Source organism: Archocentrus centrarchus, chromosome 1, assembly GCF_007364275.1.
Source record: "Archocentrus centrarchus isolate MPI-CPG fArcCen1 chromosome 1, fArcCen1, whole genome shotgun sequence".
Taxonomy (NCBI): domain Eukaryota; kingdom Metazoa; phylum Chordata; class Actinopteri; order Cichliformes; family Cichlidae; genus Archocentrus; species Archocentrus centrarchus.
Window position 1 is genome coordinate 16,891,355 of NC_044346.1, and position 22,892 is coordinate 16,914,246.

Consider the following 22,892-nt stretch of genomic DNA (forward strand, 5'->3'; position numbering starts at 1 on the left):
GGGATTACATGCAGAGAAAACTCTGCTAGTGTTTTTGTGTATTTCTGTTTTTGTATCTAATTACCGAGTCATAATGACTTTTCCGTTTCTAAGGAGGGAATTTAATTTTTCTGCAGCTAATAACACCAGTTGCATTGGTTCTGGTGAATTTACAAAACAGTCATTAATCTCAGAGTTTAAATCTTTTTAGGTCATCTTTGCACCTTATTTACATTTTATTTTATTAATTTAATGAGATAAATTCAAAAGAAATAATGGTATTTACCTGGAGTCACTTCATGACTGTAATTATTGAATACATTTTTTTTTTTTTTTTTTTTGCCACTGTTAGTCACAGCCACATGGGACTAATGATTAGACAAGTGTTCTTTTTTTCCCCATTATAAATGCATTTCTTTCTTTCTTTCTTTTTTTCTTTTAATAAATGCTACAACAATTCTTTCTAATTAAAGGCAAACTATAAATATATAATCTATCTTATTCCAGTATCCATGAAGGATAAAAGCAGTAATAAATTGTATACTGCATCACTTTTATGGCTGGAATATACTGAGCTTACATACATACATACATACATACATAAAATATCCACTAGAGGGCAATGTGTCCAATGCATTCAATCTGATGTCACAGGTTTCATAAGGGCGACAAACCACACAAAGAGAAATGACAGTCAGTTATTACACCGTGTGCTGATTGGAAGAGTGAAGCACCACAAAATCTGATCATTACCTTGATGTAAATCCAGCTTTCCCTCCACCCCTCACTCCTATACTTTGACTTGGAGCTGCGGAACATCTTACAAAATTTTTGCGATTGCTGTTTGCGTCAGATTTTTGTGCATTTTGTGTGTTTATATTCTTACTGTTTAACCCCTACAATGTCATTTTTTGAATTAAATTCAGTAGTGATGTAGCTTGCTGTGTAAGAATGATAAATAACCAAAATATAAAAGAAGGAAAAAAACCTCTAGGGGACGAATTAAACCTTATTCTTGTTATATTCCACTTAATTATTAGCAATTAACACAGAGGTAATGGGGGAAAGGCATTCTAATAAGCAGAAAATACAATAAATAGCAACATTTAAAAATATATTGAGTAATAATTAATATAGTAACATGTAATGTCATTATTCACAACATTTGTTTGTTTCCAGTAAAGAGGAAGCTGCCTGCTTCCTCTTTATATTTTCTATTCCCCCCCTCTCTCTCGTTGTCCCCTTCATTCCCCCTCCTGCTATCTGTTCCCCCTCCTGTGGGATCATGGGAATTGTGCAAGTAGCGTGGCGTTCCACGCTCTGCCCGCGGCGCTCCAGGAGGAGGCGTGCAGTAATGACCTGCTCCTCAGCTCGCTCGCCATCATCGCCCTCACAATTAATTCCCGCCTCGCGTTCCTCTGTGACGGTGGGGGGTGAGAGTGTGGGCTCCCTCATTAGAGCTCCTTGTAATGTGTCTGGCAGCAGTTCCCATCCTGCCACTTCTGCCCTTCCACTGTTGCTACCATGTTTGTTTTATGGATGCCTGCCTCTGTGCTTTCCTGCCTCACGGAATGACTGACACCGAGTGCAAAAGTGTGCCTGCTCTGTGTTTTTATCCATCAGTGCTGTAGGAACGTGCAAAGGTATATTTTCAGCAGGTTATTCCAGGTCCTTCTCAACAGAGCCTCTTTACATCATAATCACGGGGATATCGAATGCACTGCCGCACTGTAATACTCACAGAAACAAATGATGACATTTTCAGTGACTGGTGAGACCGCGATGGTCTGCAAACTGAACTTTTAAACCAAGTGGAACAGAGTCTGACCTGAATTTCAACTTCGACTACAACCAAGGATGTTTTACAGTTTCATCATACTATAGTCTGCTTCACATGGTTGGCCAGCTGGGATATTTTCCAGGCTGTAAATGTGAGAATGTAGCAACCACATAAGGGATAATAGCATGCAGTATTTTCACATCATGCCGTGTACAGCTCCATCCTTCCATTTTCTTAACCACTCATCCAATTCAGGGTCACGGGGTGGTTAGAGCCTATCTCAGCTGTCACAGGGCAAAAAGTGGGGTACACCCCGGATGGGTCATCAGTCTATCACATGGCTAACACAGGGAGACAGACAAGCATTCACACCCATGCAGGCAAACTCCACAAAAAGACGGCCTGTAGATTCAAACCCAAGACCTTCTTGTGCCAACCATTTCACTGCTGTGCTGCATCTACAAGCTCGTATATTCTATAATGTACTTTTTTTTTTTTTCTGTGGATGCACAAGCCACCTTTTGTTACCCTCATGGCACTAATCTCACAAAAAGTAAAACTCAAAAGGGGTTTATTTAAACCGTTTGCGTATTCAATGCAAGATGTTTCAGGAGGCGACTGTCTGGTTACAAGTTAGCCCTGTCAGTTAAAAAAATTAAAATATGATGTCTCAAACATTTTAGTTCATGGCCCACATACAGTCCAGTTTGAATACAAGTGGGTAGGATCAGTAGGATCTGCATTATGGCCTATAAACAATGCAGCCAAAATATTCCCTTACTTTTAATATAGAGAGGTAGGAATACACTCTGAAACTCTTCACAATTACTGAACGATCCATTTACAAAACAGATGAGGAACAGTCTAAAATACCTTAGATTTGTTTTATGTCTTAGCTTTTCCACATTCAGTCATTTTACTCTCATTGCAAAGAAAATACTGTCATAAATCACAGAAACGCGCTGGCACACCACTTGGCTTAGCCATCTTAAGAGGTGTGGTATTGCAGGCCATGGGTAATGTCTTCGTGAGTAAGGGGGCTATAAAACTCACAATGATTTAGACCTCTGGCTCGGGTGACATTAACTATCTGGAAAACTTCTCTCATAATATGATCCATCCTTCTCAACTTGTGTCAGTGAAAAAACATTATCGTATGTTTAAAAAAAGCCTGGAAAATAGTTTAAAAATAATGTCACAGATGACGAGCAGCTCAGGTTGGAGACAACCTTAGCGAAACCCATCTCCCAAAACTGATCTCTTTTGGTGGAAGTGTTAACTGTATTTCTTTGCAGTACGCATATTTAATAAAAAGCAGTGTAAATACAACCCAGTGATGTCCAGGCTAAGCTACCTGTAAGTTTTACTGCAGTTTGCTTTAGTTGGATAAGCAAACTCAGGGAAACAGTACAGTATATAGTCTGTAGTCTGTGTCCTGAAAAAAGTCATTTACCTCATACGTAGTTCTGTATAACATGGTCAGATTTAAACTGTATTCGACACAATACATCAAAATTTCAACCATTTATGTGCCAAAACTCACCAGACTTTCCTAAATCTGAGGAGTATAAAGGATAGAAAACAGATTTGTTTAGTCCTTCAGATTGATAAGTTCAAGGAGTTCCTTCCTGAGCTATTCTGCATGTGCATTATTTCTAAAAATACCTTCACTGCCATTGTAGCTGGTAGCATTTAAAAAAAGCTGTTACTGCTGTTACAATAAAGTTCATTTGAGAATGAATGGGAAGCTGTTTGTATGCACGCCTTTCTAAAGTAGCACAATCAAAGATGACTTCTCTACACTGTGTCAGGGATACTTTGGTGAGTTGTGCTCCATGTTCCTGCAACACAGAGCCTATTCACTGTCACGGTTGTTCAAGACTGTTTTGCTCTATTACATTGATTTTTTTTTCACTGCTATTGTGCAGGAGACAGATTCAGCATCTGCCATTGTGGACTTTGTCAAAGCCAAGGCTGCGGCTCAGAGGTTGAGTCAACACGCAGATAAATAGTGGCTAGTTCTGGTTGACAGTACTATGAAGGAAGTACAAAAAGTTGTATCCATTCCACCTTGTATAGATGAAATGATCACTGTAATAAGTGTGTGTGTGTGTGTCATGTTTATCTGCTGAGCTGCCTGCCCGTCTGCGTTTTCTATTTAAAACAAAAATAGTAACAGCTGCATTTACAGAACCGCAAACCTCTGTCCGCTGTAGGAACATGTGTATGAAAATCTTATAATGCATTCAGGCAGTTAATGTATGTTGGAGAACATTTAAATATGAAATTAACAGATGTAGAAAAAATTCCTAGTAATCTATGAGACTGAACACATCTGAACCATATCATTCTGAGGTTTATGTCTGATATAAATTTGACCAAATTCTCTCCAAATCTGTGATATTAGCAAAGGTGTACACTTACTGCTCTCCATGTGGTCACAAGTCCAGGAAAACAAACCAGAATTAAGGTCTAGAAACTCTAAAATTATGTACACAAAGGAAATTTCTATGGTCCCTTCTTTCATGTTTACTCTTATCAAGTTTGCTGCTTCTGACTTTTTTGCTGTCTTTGTGGTCTTGTGCATAGTGTTTACATTTTTTTTGTTTTTTGCTGGTAGCTTAAAATGATGCATTTAGAAGACAAACTTCTATACATCTACCTCCATAGTCTCAGGATACTTAAGTTCAAAATGCTGTAGTGGCATTTTGGCCAGCTTTTTCCACTGTAAACTATCACCGGTGTAGTGTTTCTCTCAGTGTTGTTATTCAGTCTGCTTAAAGCACCACTGAGGTCGTATTGAAGTCCAGGGTACTTCAATTCAATTCAATTCAATTTTATTTATATAGCGCCAAATCACAACAAACTGTCGCCTCAAGGCGCTTTGTATTGTGGGTAAAGACCCTACAATAATACAGAGAAAACCCAACAGTCAAAACGACCCCCTATGAGCAAACACTTGGCGACAGTGGAAAGGAAAAACTCCCTTTTAACAGGAAGAAACCTCCAGCAGAAGCAGGCTCAGGGAGGGGCAGTCATCTGCCGCGACCGGTTGGGCTGAGGGGAGAGAAAGACATGCTGTGGAAGAGAGCCAGAGATTAATATCAATTAATGATTAAATGCAGAGTGGAGTATAAACAAATTAAATAAGGTGAATGAGAAACAGTGCATTATGTGAACCCCCCAGCAGACTAGGCCTATAGCAACATAACTAAGGGATGGTTCAGGGTCACCTGATCCAGCCCTAACTATAAGCTTTATCATAAAGGAAAGTTTAAGCCTAATCTTAAAAATAGAGAGGGTGTCTGTCTCCCGAATCCAAGCTGGAAGCTGGTTCCACAGAAGAGGCGCCTGAAAGCTGAAGGCTCTGCCTCCCATTCTACTCTTAAGTATCCTAGGAACCACAAGTAAGCCAGCAGTCTGAGAGCGAAGTGCTCTGTTGGGGTGATATGGTACTATGAGGCCTTTGAGATAAGATGGTGCCTGATTATTCAAGACCTTGTACAGTGGTGTGAAAAAGTGATTGCCCCCCTTGTTAAAACATACTATAACTGTGGTTTTTCACACCCGAGTTCAATTTCCCTAGCCACACCTAGGCCTGATTATTGCCACACCTGTTCCCAATCAAGACATCACTTAAATAGGAGCTGCCTGACACAGTAAGGTCCACCAGAAGATCCTTGAAAGCTACACATCATGCCGAGATCCAAAGAAATTCAGGAGCAATTGAGAAAGAAAGTAATTGAGATCTATCAGTCTGGAAAGGGTTATAAAGCCATTTCCAAAGCTTTGGGAATCCAGCGAACCACAGTGAGAGCCATTATCCACAAATGGCGAAGACATGGAACAGTGGTGAACCTTCCCAGGAGTGGCCGGCCGCCCAAAATTACCCCAAGGGCGCAGCGACGACTCATCCAAGAGGTCACAAAAGACCCCACAACAACGTCCAAAGAACTGCAGGCCTCACTTGCCTCAGTTAAGGTCAGCGTTCATGCCTCCACCATCAGAAAAAGACTGAGCAAAAATGGCCTGCATGGCAGAGTTCCAAGAAGAAAACCACTGCTGAGCAAAAAGAACATTAAAGCTCGTCTCAATTTTTCCAAAACGCATCTTGATGATCCCCAAGACTTTTGGGACAACATTCTGTGGACCGATGAGTCAAAAGTGGAACTCTTTGGAAGGTGTGTGTCCCATTACATCTGGCGTAAAAGGAACACTGCATTTCAGAAAAAGAACATTATACCAACAGTAAAATATGGTGGTGGTAGTGTGATGGTCTGGGGCTGTTTTGCTGCGTCAGGACCTGGAAGACTTGCTGTGATAAATGGAACTATGAATTCTGCTGTCTACCAAGAGATACTGAGGGAGAATGTCAGACCATCTGTTCGTGTACTCAAGCTTAAACGTACTTGGGTTCTGCAGCAGGACAATGATCCTAAACACACCAGCAAGTCCACCACTGAATGGCTGAAGAAAAACAAAATGAAGACTTTGGAGTGGCCTAGCCAAAGTCCTGACCTGAATCCTATTGAGATGTTGTGGTATGACCTTAAAAAGGCTGTTCATGCTCGAAAACCCTCTAATGTAACTGAATTAGGACAATTCTGCAAAGATGAGTGGGCCAAAATTCCTCCAGAACGCTGTAAAAGCCTCATTGCAAGTTATCGCAGACGCTTGGTTGCAGTTGTTGCTGCTAAGGGTGGCCCAACCAGTTATTAGGTTTAGGGGGCAATCACTTTTTCACACAGGGCCATGATGGTTTGGATTTTTTTTCACCTTTACTAATAAACACCTTCATTTACAACTTGCATTTTGTGTTTACTTGTGTTGTCCTTGACTATTGTTTAAATTGGTTTGATGTTCCGAAACACTTAAGTGTGACAAACATGCAAAAAAACAGGAAATGAGGCAGGGGGCAAACACTTTTTCACACCACTGTATGTGAGGAGAAGAATTTTAAATTCTATTCTAGATTTAACAGGGAGCCAATGAAGAGAAGCCAATATGGGAGAAATATGCTCTCTCTTTCTAGTCCCTGTCAGTACTCTAGTACTTCAATAGAAACCTTCAGCTCATCTGTATTTTGGGGTCAGATGTTTCTCATCTTCCTACCTCCTAGATTCTCTGTGGCCTTCAGGTTTAATGAGCTGTCTGACCAACCAAGTAACAGCATGGTCAGGAAGCCATTTGGGCAGGTGCTGTGTCCTGTTAGAAAAGGAAATATGCATCTCACAAATCCTGTCAGCAGATGGAAGCAGGTGCTCTAAAATCTCCTGGTAGATGGTCCAGTTGACATTGAACTTAATAAAATACAGTGGACCAACTAACACCAGCAGATGACACAGCACCCCAAATCATCACAGACTGTGGAAACGTCACACTGGACTTCAAACACGTTGGAGTCTGTGCCTCTGTAGCTCCTTTCCTGAAGTTGTCTGCACTTGATGGCTCTCGATGCAGTGACTCCAGCCTCAGTCCACTCCTTGTGAAACAATCTTGAGTTCTTGAACAGACTTTTTTTGACAATCTTTTTAAGGCCGCAGTCGTCCCTGTTGCTTCTGTACCTTTTCTAACTGCTGTTTTCCCTTTCAGTCTACTTTTCATGATTTACTTCAATACAGCACTCTGTGAGCAGCCAGCCTTTTCAGCAGTGACCTCCTGTAGCTCATCCTCCTTGTGGAGGATGTTGATCATCATCATCTGGACACCTGTCAAGTCAGAAGTCTTCCCCTTGATTGCGGTTATATGTACTGAACTAGACCAAGAGATTCACAGTATTTATACTGTTTGAATAATAATAATTTACTAAAACTCAAAATGAAATATTCTAATAATTTGAGATAATGGATTTCTGATTTTCATGAACTGTAAGTTATAATCATCAAAATTAAAACAAAAAAAGGCTTAAAATATTTCACTCTACATGTGATGAATACATGTGCAGTTGTTTCATTACAGATGCTAAAAAAAAGCAAATCATGAAAAGAATTATATACTACCAAAACAACATCTATATATTATAGTCAGAAATTATGCTTATGCCCTGTCTTTGTTTGCAACAAATTAAAAATTATAATAACAAACTCAGTTACACTGGGTACTTACATATGATCTGCACTGGGCTATCATAGCTACATAATAAGGAATAAAGAAATTAGGATGAACTAATGTAGAAATGTCAGAATGTTGTGAGACATTACAAAAACAACCAGGTGTACCAGCTGTAATCTTCCAAATCACGGACATAATTTAAGAAATACATAAAAATACATTTCAGGGAAACAAAAAATGAACTCAGCGAGGAAAAAGTAGACCACACAAAGCAAAATCACTTCTCTTGACCAGCAACTCATCAGGTTTTTTTAATCGGTCTACCTGTTTGGCTGATTATGTAGAGATCATTAAATAGACAGCATATACAAACACATACTTTATGTTAATAGCTGATGTAAATGTGGCCTTTATATCTATTAATGCTTATTTAGGGACAAAGGTGATGGCAAAGAGAAGATGGGCATAGAAACATGTAACAGTAGAATCACTGCAGCAGCAGCATCTGTGATATGTCAGTGTCTTATCCAGATTCATAAAATGATCTGTCGAGTGTGAACGCACGCAAACTGAGTCACATCCAGAATGTGACCTACGGACTTAACTATGTGCTTCTAAAAGACATTTGTGTTTGCTAATGTTGTTTGTTCACACACACGGACAGATGAGCGAGGCAACTATGTTTGCACATATTAGCTCAACAGTAAAGGCATCCAGACATTCCCTGTTCATGGAAACTTCAAGTTCAATAACTTGTCAGTGAATGTACAGCAGGTATTTGTTTAGTGAATATTTTGCATTTAACTGGGTTAGAGTTTACCTCAGTGTGTCAAAAAGTTCCAATTGATAGCTAAAAGAAGAACTTATTCGGGGTTTGAACACGTGAAAACATACATGGAAAAACAGTATAGGAGGCAAAAACAGTTTGTACAATTCTAACAAGCTTGAAAGTCAATATTTGGTGTGACCACCTTTATTCTTCAACACAGCCTGAACTTTCTTAGGCAGCTTTCTTGTCATTTCTTTAAGTCGTCTTCAGGAATAGTTCTCCAGGCTTCTTTGGAAGTTGGCTGCTTCTTGTTCCATTCTGTGTCAAGATGATCCCTCGCTGCTTCAATAATGTGGAGGTCCAGGCTCTGGGGAGGCCAATCCATGACTGATGGTGTTTGGTTGTGAGTTTTCCTATGCAAGTATGCTTTTATTGCATAAGCAGTGTATTTGGCATCATCATCGTGCTGAAAAATGAAGCCGCTGCCAATCAGATGCTTTCCAGATAGTAGTGAATGGTTGATCAAAATCTGATGGTACTTTTCTGTGTTTATAATTCCATCGGTTTTGACAAGATCTCCAACAGCAGTGGCTGAAATGCAGCCTCAAACCATGACAGAGCCTCCACTGTGTTTTAGATGCCTGTAGACACTCACTGTTGTACCTCTCTGCTGACCTCCTTTGTACATATTGATGATGATTTGAACTAAAAATTGTAATTTTGGATTCATCACTCCATCAGACCTGTTGTCACTAATTTTCCACCCAGTTCTTGTGTAATTTGGCATACCTCAGCCTTTTCTCCCTGTTTCCCTTCCTTAGGAATGGCTTCTTGACTGCCACTCTTCCACTGAGACCATTTATGATGAAGCTTCATCAAAGAGTAGATGGATCGACTAAAGGTCCAGATGCATCTCTCAGGTTCTGTGTCAGTGTAGATAATTTTTTAGGCCGGCCAATTCTTCTTCTGTCCTCCACTTTTCCAGTTTCCTCAAAAAAATATTGTTTTTTTTTTAATTTACAGGATAAAATGTACAGCATACCATTTTCAGCTAATAGTTCTTTGGGAATCCCCTTGCTGGTGCAAAAATACTATTTTATTCCTGTCAGACTCTGTTAACTTTGGTTATTTTTTGTAGATTCAGTTAAATAAATGTGAACAAATGATGTGTTTGTGTGACAGGCTGCCAGTACTGAAGTGCCTAAAGATACATTTTAAAATTGATTCTTTGCTTGACTTTGTCTGCTGTCTGTTCTGTGTAGCCACAACACTGGCTCATCTCTTAAGTTAGGTGCTCTTTTTAGGCACCTATGCTTGATTTGTTAAGTTGCTTAACAAAAAAAAAAAAAGATTTGCCACTGTAAATGATCAGGCACAATGATTGTACTGAAAAGGAATGAAAATCAGTCAATGTCCAAAGAAAAACTTTGAAAAACCTGGCTGCTTGGAAGCAAAATATAAAGAAGCGGGTGGGTGACTCAAGACTTTTGCACACTATTTTATGTTATACTGAGCAAACTTTAAAAAAAAAAACTCAAAATCATGTTGCTGTTTCCTCAAAGCAACTCCAAAGCATTACATTAAACTGCCTAAAAAGCAGCTCCTTTCCTATCTCCACCTCTGAAAACCTCTGAAAGAGGCCTGTGGTATCTGGCACGGCAGGACGCTACTTGCTGCAGACCCTTTAAGTCCTGCATGTTGTGAGGTGGCGCTGTCACTGATAGGAAGTTGTCACAGATGTTTGTAAGCCAGGCAACAGTGGTTCTGTTTGGGAGCTTTGTGTTTTGAACTTGGTTTTAACTAGCTTACTTGTTTTGGGGGGCTTTCACCTTTTTTTAAAAACTTTTTTATTCTAGCTGCTGGCTGGGTTTAGGCACTAAAAGCTACTTGGTTAGTTTTAGGAAAATATGTTTTGGGTAAAAATATGCTCGTTCACAGCATTAGGCCTGCACTTTGAAAAATGGCACTTACCCATGGGTTTAAATGTGGCACTAAGGGGGTCTATATAAGCTTCCATATTTGACAAGTTGGGAATGAGAGACCCATCTTACTGTTGCCAAAACCATGTGCATCATGGCAGAGATGCCAAAGGACAGCTTGCGTTTAATTTGGAGGTGCCAGCAGCTTTGACAAAACTGGAGTAATTGACACCCTGGGAATGGGAACGGGCTGGTTGGAGAGGGTTAACATTGGCACTGGTCTGCAGCTATGCAGTCTCACATGCAGCTGCATGTGATGCACTATGTGTTACAGCACATTACACTCATTACTATACTCTACTCATTCCTGCAAGTTGTCCTTCTGTGATTTTTTTAAGAACGTTGTAAGAGCTCTAGATACATCTAAAATCTTGACCCCAGATTTTCATTCATGCAGGCTACATGGAGATTCTTCTATCCACAGGCTTACGTGAAATTTTCCACGGGAGCGACTGTGTGTAGATGCTGTCACCTGTAGTAAACTGTGAGCTGGGAGTTTCTTTTAGCATAATTAAGGGTGCTCTATACACTCCAATTAGCTGGTAATTGCAATGGGAGGTGGAATCACTCAAATGCAACCAAAGGAAGCAGCGTAAAACAGTGATACACATTAAATCACAGCAAAAGGCTAATGTGCAAAAGGTGAGGGCATCATATATTATGCACTGCAGGAGGAAGTGAGGCTGCTTTCTGAGTAAATGCTGCCAAGGTTGCTGCTACACTCTGGTGCATCACTGCCAAGCCCATAATCTCATACTGTTTATTTTCCCAAGTTGCTCTATCCCTCTTTTTCTCTTAGTCTCTCTTCACTCTCTTTCCATCTGTGTCTGCGTCTTCATGCTTTGAAGGCCTCAAAGGAATGCTGTTTACCATAACAGTCTGTGGGAGCCCATCAGAAACACCTCCAGAAGTTACAGTCAAGCTCCTCCCTCTTTCTGGTCAGATATTTTATTTCATCTGTGAAGCAGTTCTGCTGTGGTTTTCCCTCACTCGCACACAAACATCATTGCATCCTGAAAGTATTTTGGGCTATTTAAAACAAGACAGAAGCTTAGAGCATGTCCGAATTAACAAGCTCAGATATGATGCAGTTACTGTTGTCCTATCATTATTTAGATCAATCCATGTCCATTAAAGCTTAATAGTTTTCTTTTCTTGTGAAATATGTTGAGTTTGCATAATTTTTCCTAATCTCACAAAATGCAAGAAAAAGGAGGCTGAATATAAGCAGGTTTCCTGCATCACTGCTGCCTCTTTTCCTCATAGATGTGAGCACGGCGCTCAGATCAAATTGAGACGGATGAATCAACGGATACACACCATCAATCCTCAAACACCCATGTCTTATGACTTCACTCCTCCGTGATTCTCTTCCCATTGACAAAATGCAGGCTACATTTAAATCAGGGGTCATGGTTATTAATTACTCCTCCGAGTTCAGTGGAAAGCTCAAGGAAACGGGGGGGGGGGGGGGGGGCAGATGCATGGGAAGCAACGCCGCAGCACACAGATAGGAACAAAGGCCTGCCACGAAGGTTCATGCCTCCCACTGCTAGAGACCCATATACTGCTGTGGCTCTGCAGACTGAGAGGTTAAGACCACCTAGGCAGATTTCCCTTGGGGGCTATTATCGCCCGGAAGATGAAATGATTTTCAGAGAGAGGAGCTTCCACACACAGATGCACAGTTTCTGATACCGATCTCACTTCAAGAGAGGTTCTTCTTCTTCTTCTTTTTTTTTTTTAAGTAACTGTCAATCAAGCCTCATGTCTAAGAACAAAAGCTCTGATTGATCATTATTTTAGGCAAATGTCAAGACAAATTTATTCAGGATTTATCCTTTGCACAAAAAAAGTAAAATGCATTTTGTAGTCTCGAAACAGCGTGTGGTACAGCATGGTGTGAAAAGGACACCACACTAAAATGATCAAAACAAGGATTTATAGAAATTGCATAAAACACACAGCACGAATGAATATGAGGGAGGTTGGGAAGATTATGCATGTATGTATTTATTTACATGCACCTATTTCAGAACCACAGATGCAAAGCTGGGCAGAGCTTCAATGGCAAGTGTCTATAACTAAGAGAAGTGAGGAAGACAAACATCACAGCTGGTGAGATAGGAGTTAAAAGTGGGGACATTAAAAAGTGCCACATTATACTTCACTACTGACACTTTTTTTTAATACATTTATATAAGGTCAAAGTTAATTTTATGTGCTATTTGAACATTTACATGGAGTCATCATGATGCGTCTGTAAAGAACTCTGAAGCGTCACTTTCCTTGGGTTTTATTTCATTTCATATACGAGCAAAGATCTGGGTTTGTCCATTTGTTTTGTGATAATAAACAACACAGCAAACACAGGGGCCTAAGGTTTGTTTTTCAATTGATTTATGGAGAAAAAGGTGAACATAATGGAGGATTTTGGTCCTGATATAAAGCATCCACAGCTTAGAGGTGACAGCGGAGTGTGAGGTGTGCTAAGAGACTGCTGATGCTAAACTTCACTACTCCAAACTCAAATAGACCAATCACTGACTTCCGAACCACATACGCACTCACACTCACTTAAACACACACATCAACACTTTTGTTGATACACCTACCAATTTTCCTAAACATGCCCATGCACCACTGCTACTACACACTGCTGGGATGCATTGAGGTTAATACAGTGCTGTGAGGTAGACTGTCTCTTGCTTATGCTCTTTATTTACATTCTCTGTCTTCTTTCCCCTAACTCATCACATCAGCTCGCTGACAGCGCACTTTCCTCAGTTAAGTGCACTCTAACCAGTCAGAGGTTAAGTCAAATTTTGCCTTAACCTCTGACTGGAAGCCAGTAATTTTACTGCTGTCAGATTTTCTAAAAACAGTCTCTCTGCTGCCGTCAGCTGTCATTTCAGCGCCAGATCGATTCATCCCTCCTCCATCCCATTTATCCCAGCTTTTAGCATTCATGATGCCAAGTTCATCAGGAGTACATGTTGGTCCACATCAGATTAATCTTTCAGATCTTCAGCATTAAGGGTTAAAGGTTTGTAAAATCAGGCCTTTTATAGGCGGAGAGGCGTGTCAAATACAAAAAGACTAAGAAAGAACAGGTTTACACCCAGATCTGTTCTTACATCATCAAACTACATCAGTAAAACTGTGAGGGGTACGTTTATGCTTATAGTCAGTGCATTTCACCATTAAACTGCAGGCAAACACTCCTCTTTACCTTTTTGCATATGGCTGATTAGCACTCTTAAAGAATTATGTTTGAGTCTGAAAAAATATTTTTATAACCCAAATATCACTTCTAAACAAAGTTTAAAAGATGTTTACATAAAATTGTACAACCTTAATCATAGAAGTTTTTGCTTCTTCCTCGTCCTCTCTATTGCCAGCTCTAAATACAGTCATCAAAGCGTCGCCTTTAGCAGCCCATAGGCCTGTGCCACACAGCTCACCTGGAAGATTATGGCTTAGAAATGTGTCAGTGCAGCTGTCACCGTGTTTACTCACACATAAGCGTGCTTTAAAAGTAGAAGCAATGCAGGGGCTGTGTATTCCTCTGCGACATAATGCCATTTTGCAGTGGAGTTGAAATGATTGATCGGCTTACTGATTGACAGAAAATCAGCTGGTAGCAGCTGTGGTAATGCATCATATCAACAAACACACAAGAGACTTGCAGGTTTGAGTTTCCATTTTTGACTTGAGTATGAAGATTTGCTTACTCAACAACTGTAAATTGAATATCTTTGGGATGTGAGTTGTTGGTCAAACAAAAACAAGTAAATGGACGCTGTCATCTCAGTCTCTGATTACTAAATCAGGAAATATCTTACAACTTAAGAGAATAATTAAAAAAAAAATAAAAAGGTAAGTTGAAGCCCCAGTGATGAATTAATCATTAAGAAATACTCAATATAGATTATGACAATCATAACAATGAATCTGGGTTGAAAAGTTGTGGGAAATCAGGCTGGAAAACTGTTAACAGCTGCTTGATTTCTTATAGGAGTCTAAGAAGGCACCAACTCTTAAGCTCCAAATATAAACATGTCATTAATAAAGGGGTTTCAAATACCATGCTGTCAATAAATGGATGTAGTTCCATTAAAAAGTTGCCTCAATCTATTATTTACCTCACATCTTCAGTAAACTACATTTTCACCATTAATGCTGACATTAGTTACCACTTTCAAGACCATAACAGTGCCTCATTTAATAAGTGGCACCGAGGTTGTAATGAGTTTTGATGACCTTAATAAAAATAAATTTTATTCACCTGCTGTTTTGTTTAAAAGTTTTGTATTTGGAGAAAAACCTGCCAGCACGTAGCAAAGCCTTTTTTTTTCCCCCTCTAAAATGTTAAACCAAAAATGGGGTTACAAAGATTAAGGTCCCGTGTAAGCGGAACCATTTGGAGTCATAATTTAATCGTAACCCAAGCATCAGCGTGACCGGACAGGCAGAGTGCCACACATTGACACTCGTGGTGTAAGTGTGCCACGCGAGCTCCTGTTGACAGTGGGAACCATAGGCATATAGGCATGGTTGGCCAGCAGGCGGGATTCATAACGTGCTGAATCCTGGAAGTCTTGGTAATTATGGCTGTCGCTGGACGGACGGGCGGGGGGGGGGGGGCATTTTATCTTAATCACAGCTCAGCTCCATTCAAATTAATTTGACAAGTTTCCTCAACCCTTATTAAAACACGCGCAACCCCCCTCTTCCTCCTCGCCAAATCTCTCGTCATTAAAGAAATATATTAAAAAATATATTTTTGTCACAAAGGGGTGAAAGAGGCCACTGTAAGGGTTCAAAGCGCAGATATTTCCCGTAGATATTTTCTCCCTGTAGGGCGCCCTGAGCCATCCATCCCTCCCACCTCCCGAGTGTTTCTATAGTAATTTCCAGCCAATGATCAGTAGGTGTCCACATCCCTGCTTCCTCACCTCAGCACCAATCAGCCACACACAGCGACAGGAGACACGGGCTGAACTGAGACCAGGCAGACACACAATACAGCCTCCGGATCAAGAGGAGAGGAAACACCTAACCACCTCTGCGATTTCCGCCCCCCCCCCTCCTCGTTTTCTCCGACACCTTTTGGCTTATTTATGCACTTTTCAACCTTTTTTTTTTCTTCCAGCGTGTCAAGAAAGTCGATAAAAATGATCCTTTTGTTTTGAGCGCGCTGAACACACACACAGTCGCCCTGCTCTCCTCCGGCAGCCTATGTCTGTGCGTCTTCTCGCGTCTTTGCATTATTTCCCCCCCGCGTATCCCTTCGCAGTAATGTGCCGTTACATGGTCGCAGGCTGGTAGCATCTTGGGAGCTCTTCTCAACAGGATCCTGGTAGGTGATGCTCTCTCTCCCTCTCCCCCTCTCTCTGTAGCTTTCGCTCTCGCTTCGAGTGTGTGTCCATCCTTATTTTGGCGTCCGGTTGCATGCGTTTCACCCCCCGTTTTGCTGTCCCCATTTGTGTCCGTGTGGCTGCCAAGTGATCCGGGCAATGTCAGATTATTTTTATGGGCTTTTATTTGCACTGTTGCACCGCACTCCCCTCTTCGGATTATCTATGCATGACCTTTGATCTGGATGTCTAGCACAGACCAGACTGAGTGTAATTAATGGCATCGTTGTGCGGCAGAGGTACAGCGGCTGATCACCGGACGTGGCTTCTTCTTCTTTCTTTCTTTTTTTTTTTTTAAATACTTTTCTTTCCTCGGTCTCCTTTTCGCACTCTCCACCTTTCTCTGTCTCTCTTTCTCCTCTCCCTCCTCTCTCTGTGTCTCTCCAGCTTCGAGTATTGAACATTTCTGTCTCTCTAAACTTTGTTTACAGGCTGAAAATCAATGTCCGTGACTTGATTGCCTTTGGGCTGCGTATTTCGCTCCAGGGGTGAATTGATTAAGTAATAATGACCCTGAGGAGGGCTGATCATTAAGCCAAGGAGGTTTTGTTTACGGGTGGCTGGTGGTTGTTTCAGACGCCACACTGACATTGAACTTCCAGATCTGGAAGGTATGATGGATAGAAGTCTTCTTCTCACATTTGCTCCATGAAAATTAAAAGTGTAGAGCACTGAGACCTCAAGACTTGTTGGAAAGAAGAAAAAAAAAACTTCATGACAGTATTTAGATTTTATTATCTGGATAATTTGATCTCAAGTTAACAGGGCAAATGCTTGACTGTTTGGGCACGTTTGAATATACTTTAGTATATTGAGGACTTTAATAACGCCACCCAGTCTGATAGCACTTGCTCTGTGTGTATATTTATAATTCATTCTTTTCAAGACAGCTGCTCAGTAGCACCATGGAAGTGATTTGAAATGCTTTAGTGTTCCAGCAATGGATCAGCTTTGGCAATTAAGAGAGAAAGCCCAGAAAAAGGTAATGGAAGTAGGGGGAGATGTGTCTAATGGGCTTTTATCTGTGGAAACCAAATCCAGACAGACTGGGGGAGAGAGAGAGAGGAAATGGAGCACCCCCCACACGAGCACATGTACACCTCCACACACATGGACACACACATGCGCATGTCCCATCCTGAGGCAGCTGACACTGTAGTTGGTCTGGTCCATGATCTGGTTGTAAATTCACCAGTGGCTATCACTGAGCGCTGTCACTGAGTAAATGTAATAGAGCTGGCCATGAATGAATACCACTTGCTGCTGAGGCTGGTCAGAGTCTTGTTTACAGGGATGGGCCAGCTTTGCAAATCACTTTTACTACAGAAAAAATCAAGAGATTTTAAAATATTTAACTGTGTAAATCCTCCCATTTAAGAGAGATTACTTTTAAGAACCTACTGCAGGAATGAAATTTTTTTTTTTAAAAATGTGCATGTCTTCATGACATGAGGGTGTCTTCTAACTTCTACAAAATATTAGTTCAGATTAAATAATAAATTTTCATGTTTTGATTAAACGCACTGTTGTGTATCCAGATGTTTGTGTTTGTTCTGTGAAGTAGCTGATTGAATTTTCTTGAAAATATGTAAGAATACCCTGGCAAGAGATCTTTTTTTTTTAAATGTTGAAAGTGCAGCCTTTAAAACAAAAAAAACATGCAAATTTTTCCACTCAATTATAATAATAACATGTTGGTCTGTCACAGCTGTCACGTTATTGTCACTAGATGAAGATCAGCTCTGACTTTTTGTGATTATACTGACTTAAAAAAAAAAAAGAAAGCATAAACATTGTGCCAGAGAATTCTTCACATGTTCAGCTTTTCTTTTCGGAGAAAAGTTGAAATTGAGAAGTGGAAGCTGATTAGAATGAAAGCATTTGTCTCTTTCATGTGTAATTGTTGTTTTCTTCTTGTTTGTTTCTCTTTTTTTGTTTGGTTTTTTTTTTCTCGCTTTTAGCACTGGAGGAGACAAACCAGGATGGTAACTCGTTGTTCGTAACCATCTTCACTTTGACAAAGGCCGCTGTAACCTCACCCTCTTCTCCTAAACACCGACAACCATTCCTCAGCCATGTCTAACATAAACAATGCGCTTTGCATTGAAAATGGACAGAATGCAGATGTGTCTCTCCTACAAAAGGATAATCTTCAGGATGGTGGATTAAGCCAGCTTTTGGATTATAACGCAGAAATGGAAAGGTACAGGTCTTTTGCAAACTTTTATAAAACCAATGGGGCATTTCCACAGACTGCTAAGATTGCCCGTATCACGACGCCCATTTTTCCCAGTGCTAGAATTGGTATGTCCCCTTGGAACTGTGATAACGCCATGCTCTGGGGAAGGAAATCAGCGGCAATAAACCCTAATAGGACCAGCATGCATAGAAATGACTCCCAGAGGCCGGGGAAGCCTGGCGTGCCGCCAGAGACGCTGCAAATGGCAAATAATAATTTCCTCTCTACCTTATCCCCCGAACACTGCAGACCTTTAGCAGGAGAATGCATGAACAAGCTGAAATGCGGCGCTGCTGAAGCAGAGATAATGAATCTCCCAGAACGCGTTGGAACTTTTTCCGCTATTCCGGCTTTAGGGGGCATCTCATTACCTCCCGGGGTCATCGTCATGACAGCCCTTCACTCCCCCGCAGCCTCAGCAGCCGTTACAGACAGTGCGTTTCAAATTGCCAATCTGGCAGACTGCCCACAGAATAATTCCTCAGCATCCAGTGGAAACCCAGCAAAGAAGAAAAGGAAAAGGTGTGGGGTCTGTGCACCCTGCAGGCGGCTAATCAACTGTGGTGTCTGCAGCAGTTGTCGGAACCGCAAAACGGGCCACCAGATCTGCAAATTTAGGAAATGTGAGGAGCTGAAAAAGAAGCCAGGCTCATCGCTGGAGGTGAGAACCGGGGCTCTGCTTCCCCTTCTTTTGTTATTATCCCCTTGCACTCCAAAGCATTAACCTTTTCATCCAGTCACGTTCTAAGCCCTTGAAAATTGTTTCCATGCCCACCCATGCCTGAACATCCCCCCGGTTTCTCAAATCTGCCTACCCGCCTAGCCTAATTGGCAGTAATTAGGGGTGTTTGTGCGGAGCGCAAGCTGAGCTTGGCTCAGACACCCCTAATTGCTGCCAGTCAGGCTGGGGCTGGAACGCATCCGAACAACCCCGAGCTTGGCTCAGCTCCAAGCAGGGCTGGGAAATGGTTTTCAGCAGAGAGCCATCTCTCTCTGCACCCGGTCATTTTAACCAATTATGGAAACCGTCTCTGGATGGGGAGAATCAATATCCCACAAAGCCTCAGCCTCCGACCACCAAGAGATGGCGAGACTGATGGCAGAGCTGCTGATGGCGTTTCTCAAAACACCCCCCCAAGTTTTATGTGTGGAAGGGAATGAAGCACCCAGACTGATCCCTTCACACTTATCCTGTATGAATTGATTGTGCATATCACAGTCACAGTGGGGGTGGGGATACAGTCATTTTATATTATATTTACATCATTATGGGGAAATTATGGATCAGTTTGGGGCATGACGCATAAAAAATAATAAAATAAATCTGATCCACTTAGGAAAGGGAAAAACATATTAAGCAATGGCTTTACTGAGAGGTAGCAAGAGGCTTCATTAGGACACAGGGCAGAATTGTTTTTAAAGATTTGTTTTAATTGATCTATTTGCCGGATGACATTTGGCTGTCAAGGGCAAAGGCAGAATATGAATGTTGAGTTGCAGATATGGTTCTGTTTACCCTGAGGTCTGGACTTAACATGATCCGGTATGGATGAGCTTCCACCAAATGCAGCCCGAGTGCCAGATCGTTTGTTCATTAATCAAGAGATTAAACAGGGAGAAAAACAAGGTTAATTCTGAAATATTACCTATGGAAAAATGCCATGAATGGATTCATGCTTTGTTAACTGAAGTCAAGATATCAGCTTGTGTGATTCTTGTTTGGCGCTCACATGTTTTGCATAAGTTCAATAATACAATGTTGAATCCCAAAGTCACAGTGAACTGAGACTGTGCATAAATATCGATGCCTTTCTATGGTGTAACATATTATCATTTAGTCATATGATTCTCATCATAAATGTCACTTGTGTTTACCACATGGAGATCTTCCATTAATTTGCTCATGGCCTGTCAGCATTAGCACCTTTTAATCATTTTTTCTAGTACTGAGCCTCCAAAGCTTTGCCACTTGGGCAGTGACACAGAAATCTAGAGGTTTGTTTTACTCACTTTAATCCCTTAAACGGATCAGTTGTTACAAGCGAGCTGTGAAGGCGCACCATCAAAGTTTCTATTTAAATTCTAGTCAAGGTACATCTTTAAAAAGTTAGAAATTTATTGCAATAACTTGTATATAAAGTGGAAATGTTTACACAGTCACCATTTCTCTGTAACTGAGACTGAATCAGTTTCTGTTTTAGAAAACTGGTGAAAGAATCTGCCAGTGAAGTGAGATGATTTCAGCCTTTTTGGAAGAGAAATCAACATTTAAAAAAAGAATAATAATAAAAATAGTAGGTGTGTATGAACCAAAACGATTTGCTTTCAGACAAGTAGAAATATTTTCACAGTGGTAATAAAGAAAATGATCTTAAGGACTGAAACTACAAATACAAAGAGACTCTATAGGGAAGAGACTTCTGAGGCCTACATTTTAAATAGCTTTAAATGTTTGGTGGAGCCATACAGAATAAAATGTCTCAGGTTTGAATGCTTCTCTTAAAGCCTGCTGAAGCTTATATACTCTACGGGTGAGTTGTCATACAGTGTGGAAGACTCTACTGTTAAGGGGGAAAAAAATTAAGGTTTAAGAGTTTAATTAAATGGACCATTAAGGAGGCTATCTACTATGGGCTGGACGTGGATATTGCAGAGGTGTCGATCTGAAGCTCATTTGATGCTGACTCTATAGATGATGTACTAACAGGTGTTCCAAACAGGTGTCCAGGAAGCTGGGCCCAAGCTCGTAATCCATGGGTAGCACTTTTGGAAAACATCCATTTGCAAAGAAGGTTAGAATTACCAAGGGTGTGAAACCCCCCAAACAAATCCTAACTTGGGTTTAAAAGCTTTTTCTCTCAGTTCAGTAATTCATAGTGTGGACTTCTCCAGCAGTAATTGTTATTTTTGACTCTGCACCCGTAATTACAGGCACACCTTCTGCTGTGTAAATGGGTTTGCATTTAAAGGCATCTTAGAGGTGTGAAGTTGTGCACTTTCATGTACATTAACGCTGAGTGGGTCTCTTTTTGCCTTGCTGATGATGCTCAGAGTTCATTGGGATTTTATTAAGGAGTGTGAGGAGTCAGATGGTGCACGGAATACGTGCAACATCACATGTTGTAACACGTAGTCACACTCTGTATCTCACCTTTTCTTCTTCTTCTTCCTTTCTCTCTCTCTCTCTCTCTCTCTCTCACACTCACACACACACACGATGCATGCAAACACACACTCGCATCTAGCATCTAACTACGCAGTCACAAACGCACACGCTGAACATGAGCCAAGTCTACCTTTTGCCTTGGAAGAGACGATAAGCTACTGGCAGCGAGTTAGATTTGGCTGTCAGTGTTTTCCACATGGGAATCACCCTGAACTAATTATATCTTAAGCAGCGGTGGAAATGCAAATCAGAATTTTACTCACACCCCTGAAATCGGAGAGCCAATTTAATCTAATACCCCCTTTAATTTAGCGCGCTAATGCAAGGCCCTAGAGAATTGCCCTCTGTCACCGCTGTGCTGTTCTGCAGCAGATTCTGCTCTCTGCCTGCTCCGTCTCTGTGCTGCTCTCAGGCTCCAGGATGGATTAGTCTGGCAGAGGAATCTCATCTAACCTAACATTTCCTGAGCAGTTACCTTTGCATAGCTCAGATGGCTCAAAGGTCCTTCATTAACTTTCAAATGCTATACTTGTATGAGGGTAAGCCCTATCTTCACCTCTGTTTACCTCACCTGTGAGCATTCACTTTAACTTTTATTTCTGTATTTCTTTTTTTTTTTTCATTTATAAATGTTGTCAGGGAAGATACTGTACATGTTGTGTTTTATACTACATCTAAGAGTAGTATGAAAGAGTCTCAAAATTAACATTATGTTATCAGGGTGCTGCTGTAGCTCACCTAGTTAAGCTGGGAATTCACACCAAATGTGCTGCAGGTGCCTGGTGTCAAATAAAGGCTTGCAAATGGCCAAAAAATAAGTCTTAAAATATTCTATTATTATAAGAAAAATATTTATGTATATTTTTGTAGCTGTTTTTGTTTTGCTTTCCAATTTTTTTAACCCTTCAGGTTTATATCAGAACACAAATGGCCCTGAACCCATGCTTGGGAATTTTTTTCTCTGAGGTTGTGTCCAACAAGTGGCTTAAGGATGTTCTAGTTTATGCAGGCATTGAAATAAATTCAGTTTATTGGGAAATGTTATCAGGAAGATTTGGGATTCTGTTCAAGACAGTGCAGATGTATTCATAAACAATTCAAATTGTGAACTGAATGTAGCTCAGAGAAGCTTTAAACCACTTTGTTTTTTCCTGAGAAATCTTTAGACATTATCCTTACATTTTATAATTTATCAGTTCAGTTGTCACAGTTTTCACTATACATAGCATGCAACTAGACACTGACATAATCCAAGCCAACTCATGAGCACCCTGACCAGTTTCTACAAGATATTTTAGCTAAGCTACAAATTCAGCTGTTGAATTTTACATAATTTAGACACTGCATTTATAATGTATGCGTTTTTCAACAACTCTCACTATTAAAGACTGTAAATCAGTGATGTAATACCTACAAGCATGTCTTAAAACAATGCCCTCTGCAGTTATATAATTTGACAGAAACATCCTTATAGTTGAAAGTGTAAGTTCATGGACTTATTGTGAAACA

At 40.7% G+C, this 22,892-nt stretch overlaps 1 protein-coding gene across 2 annotated transcripts in view; it reads left to right on the plus strand.

The window, feature by feature from the left end:
- The first annotated feature begins 15,594 nt into the window (after positions 1-15,594).
- cxxc4 (CXXC finger 4) overlaps positions 15,595-22,892 on the plus strand; it is a 32,127-nt gene continuing 24,829 nt past the window's right edge. The window contains exons 1-2 of one of the 2 annotated variants that reach the window (XM_030739270.1): positions 15,595-15,924; positions 17,940-18,878. In XM_030739270.1, coding sequence (XP_030595130.1) covers positions 18,054-18,878 — 825 coding nt within the window. In that variant the 5' untranslated portion in view covers positions 15,595-15,924; positions 17,940-18,053. The remainder of the gene's footprint in view (positions 15,925-17,939; positions 18,879-22,892) is intronic. The other variant, XM_030739262.1, reaches the window with a different exon arrangement.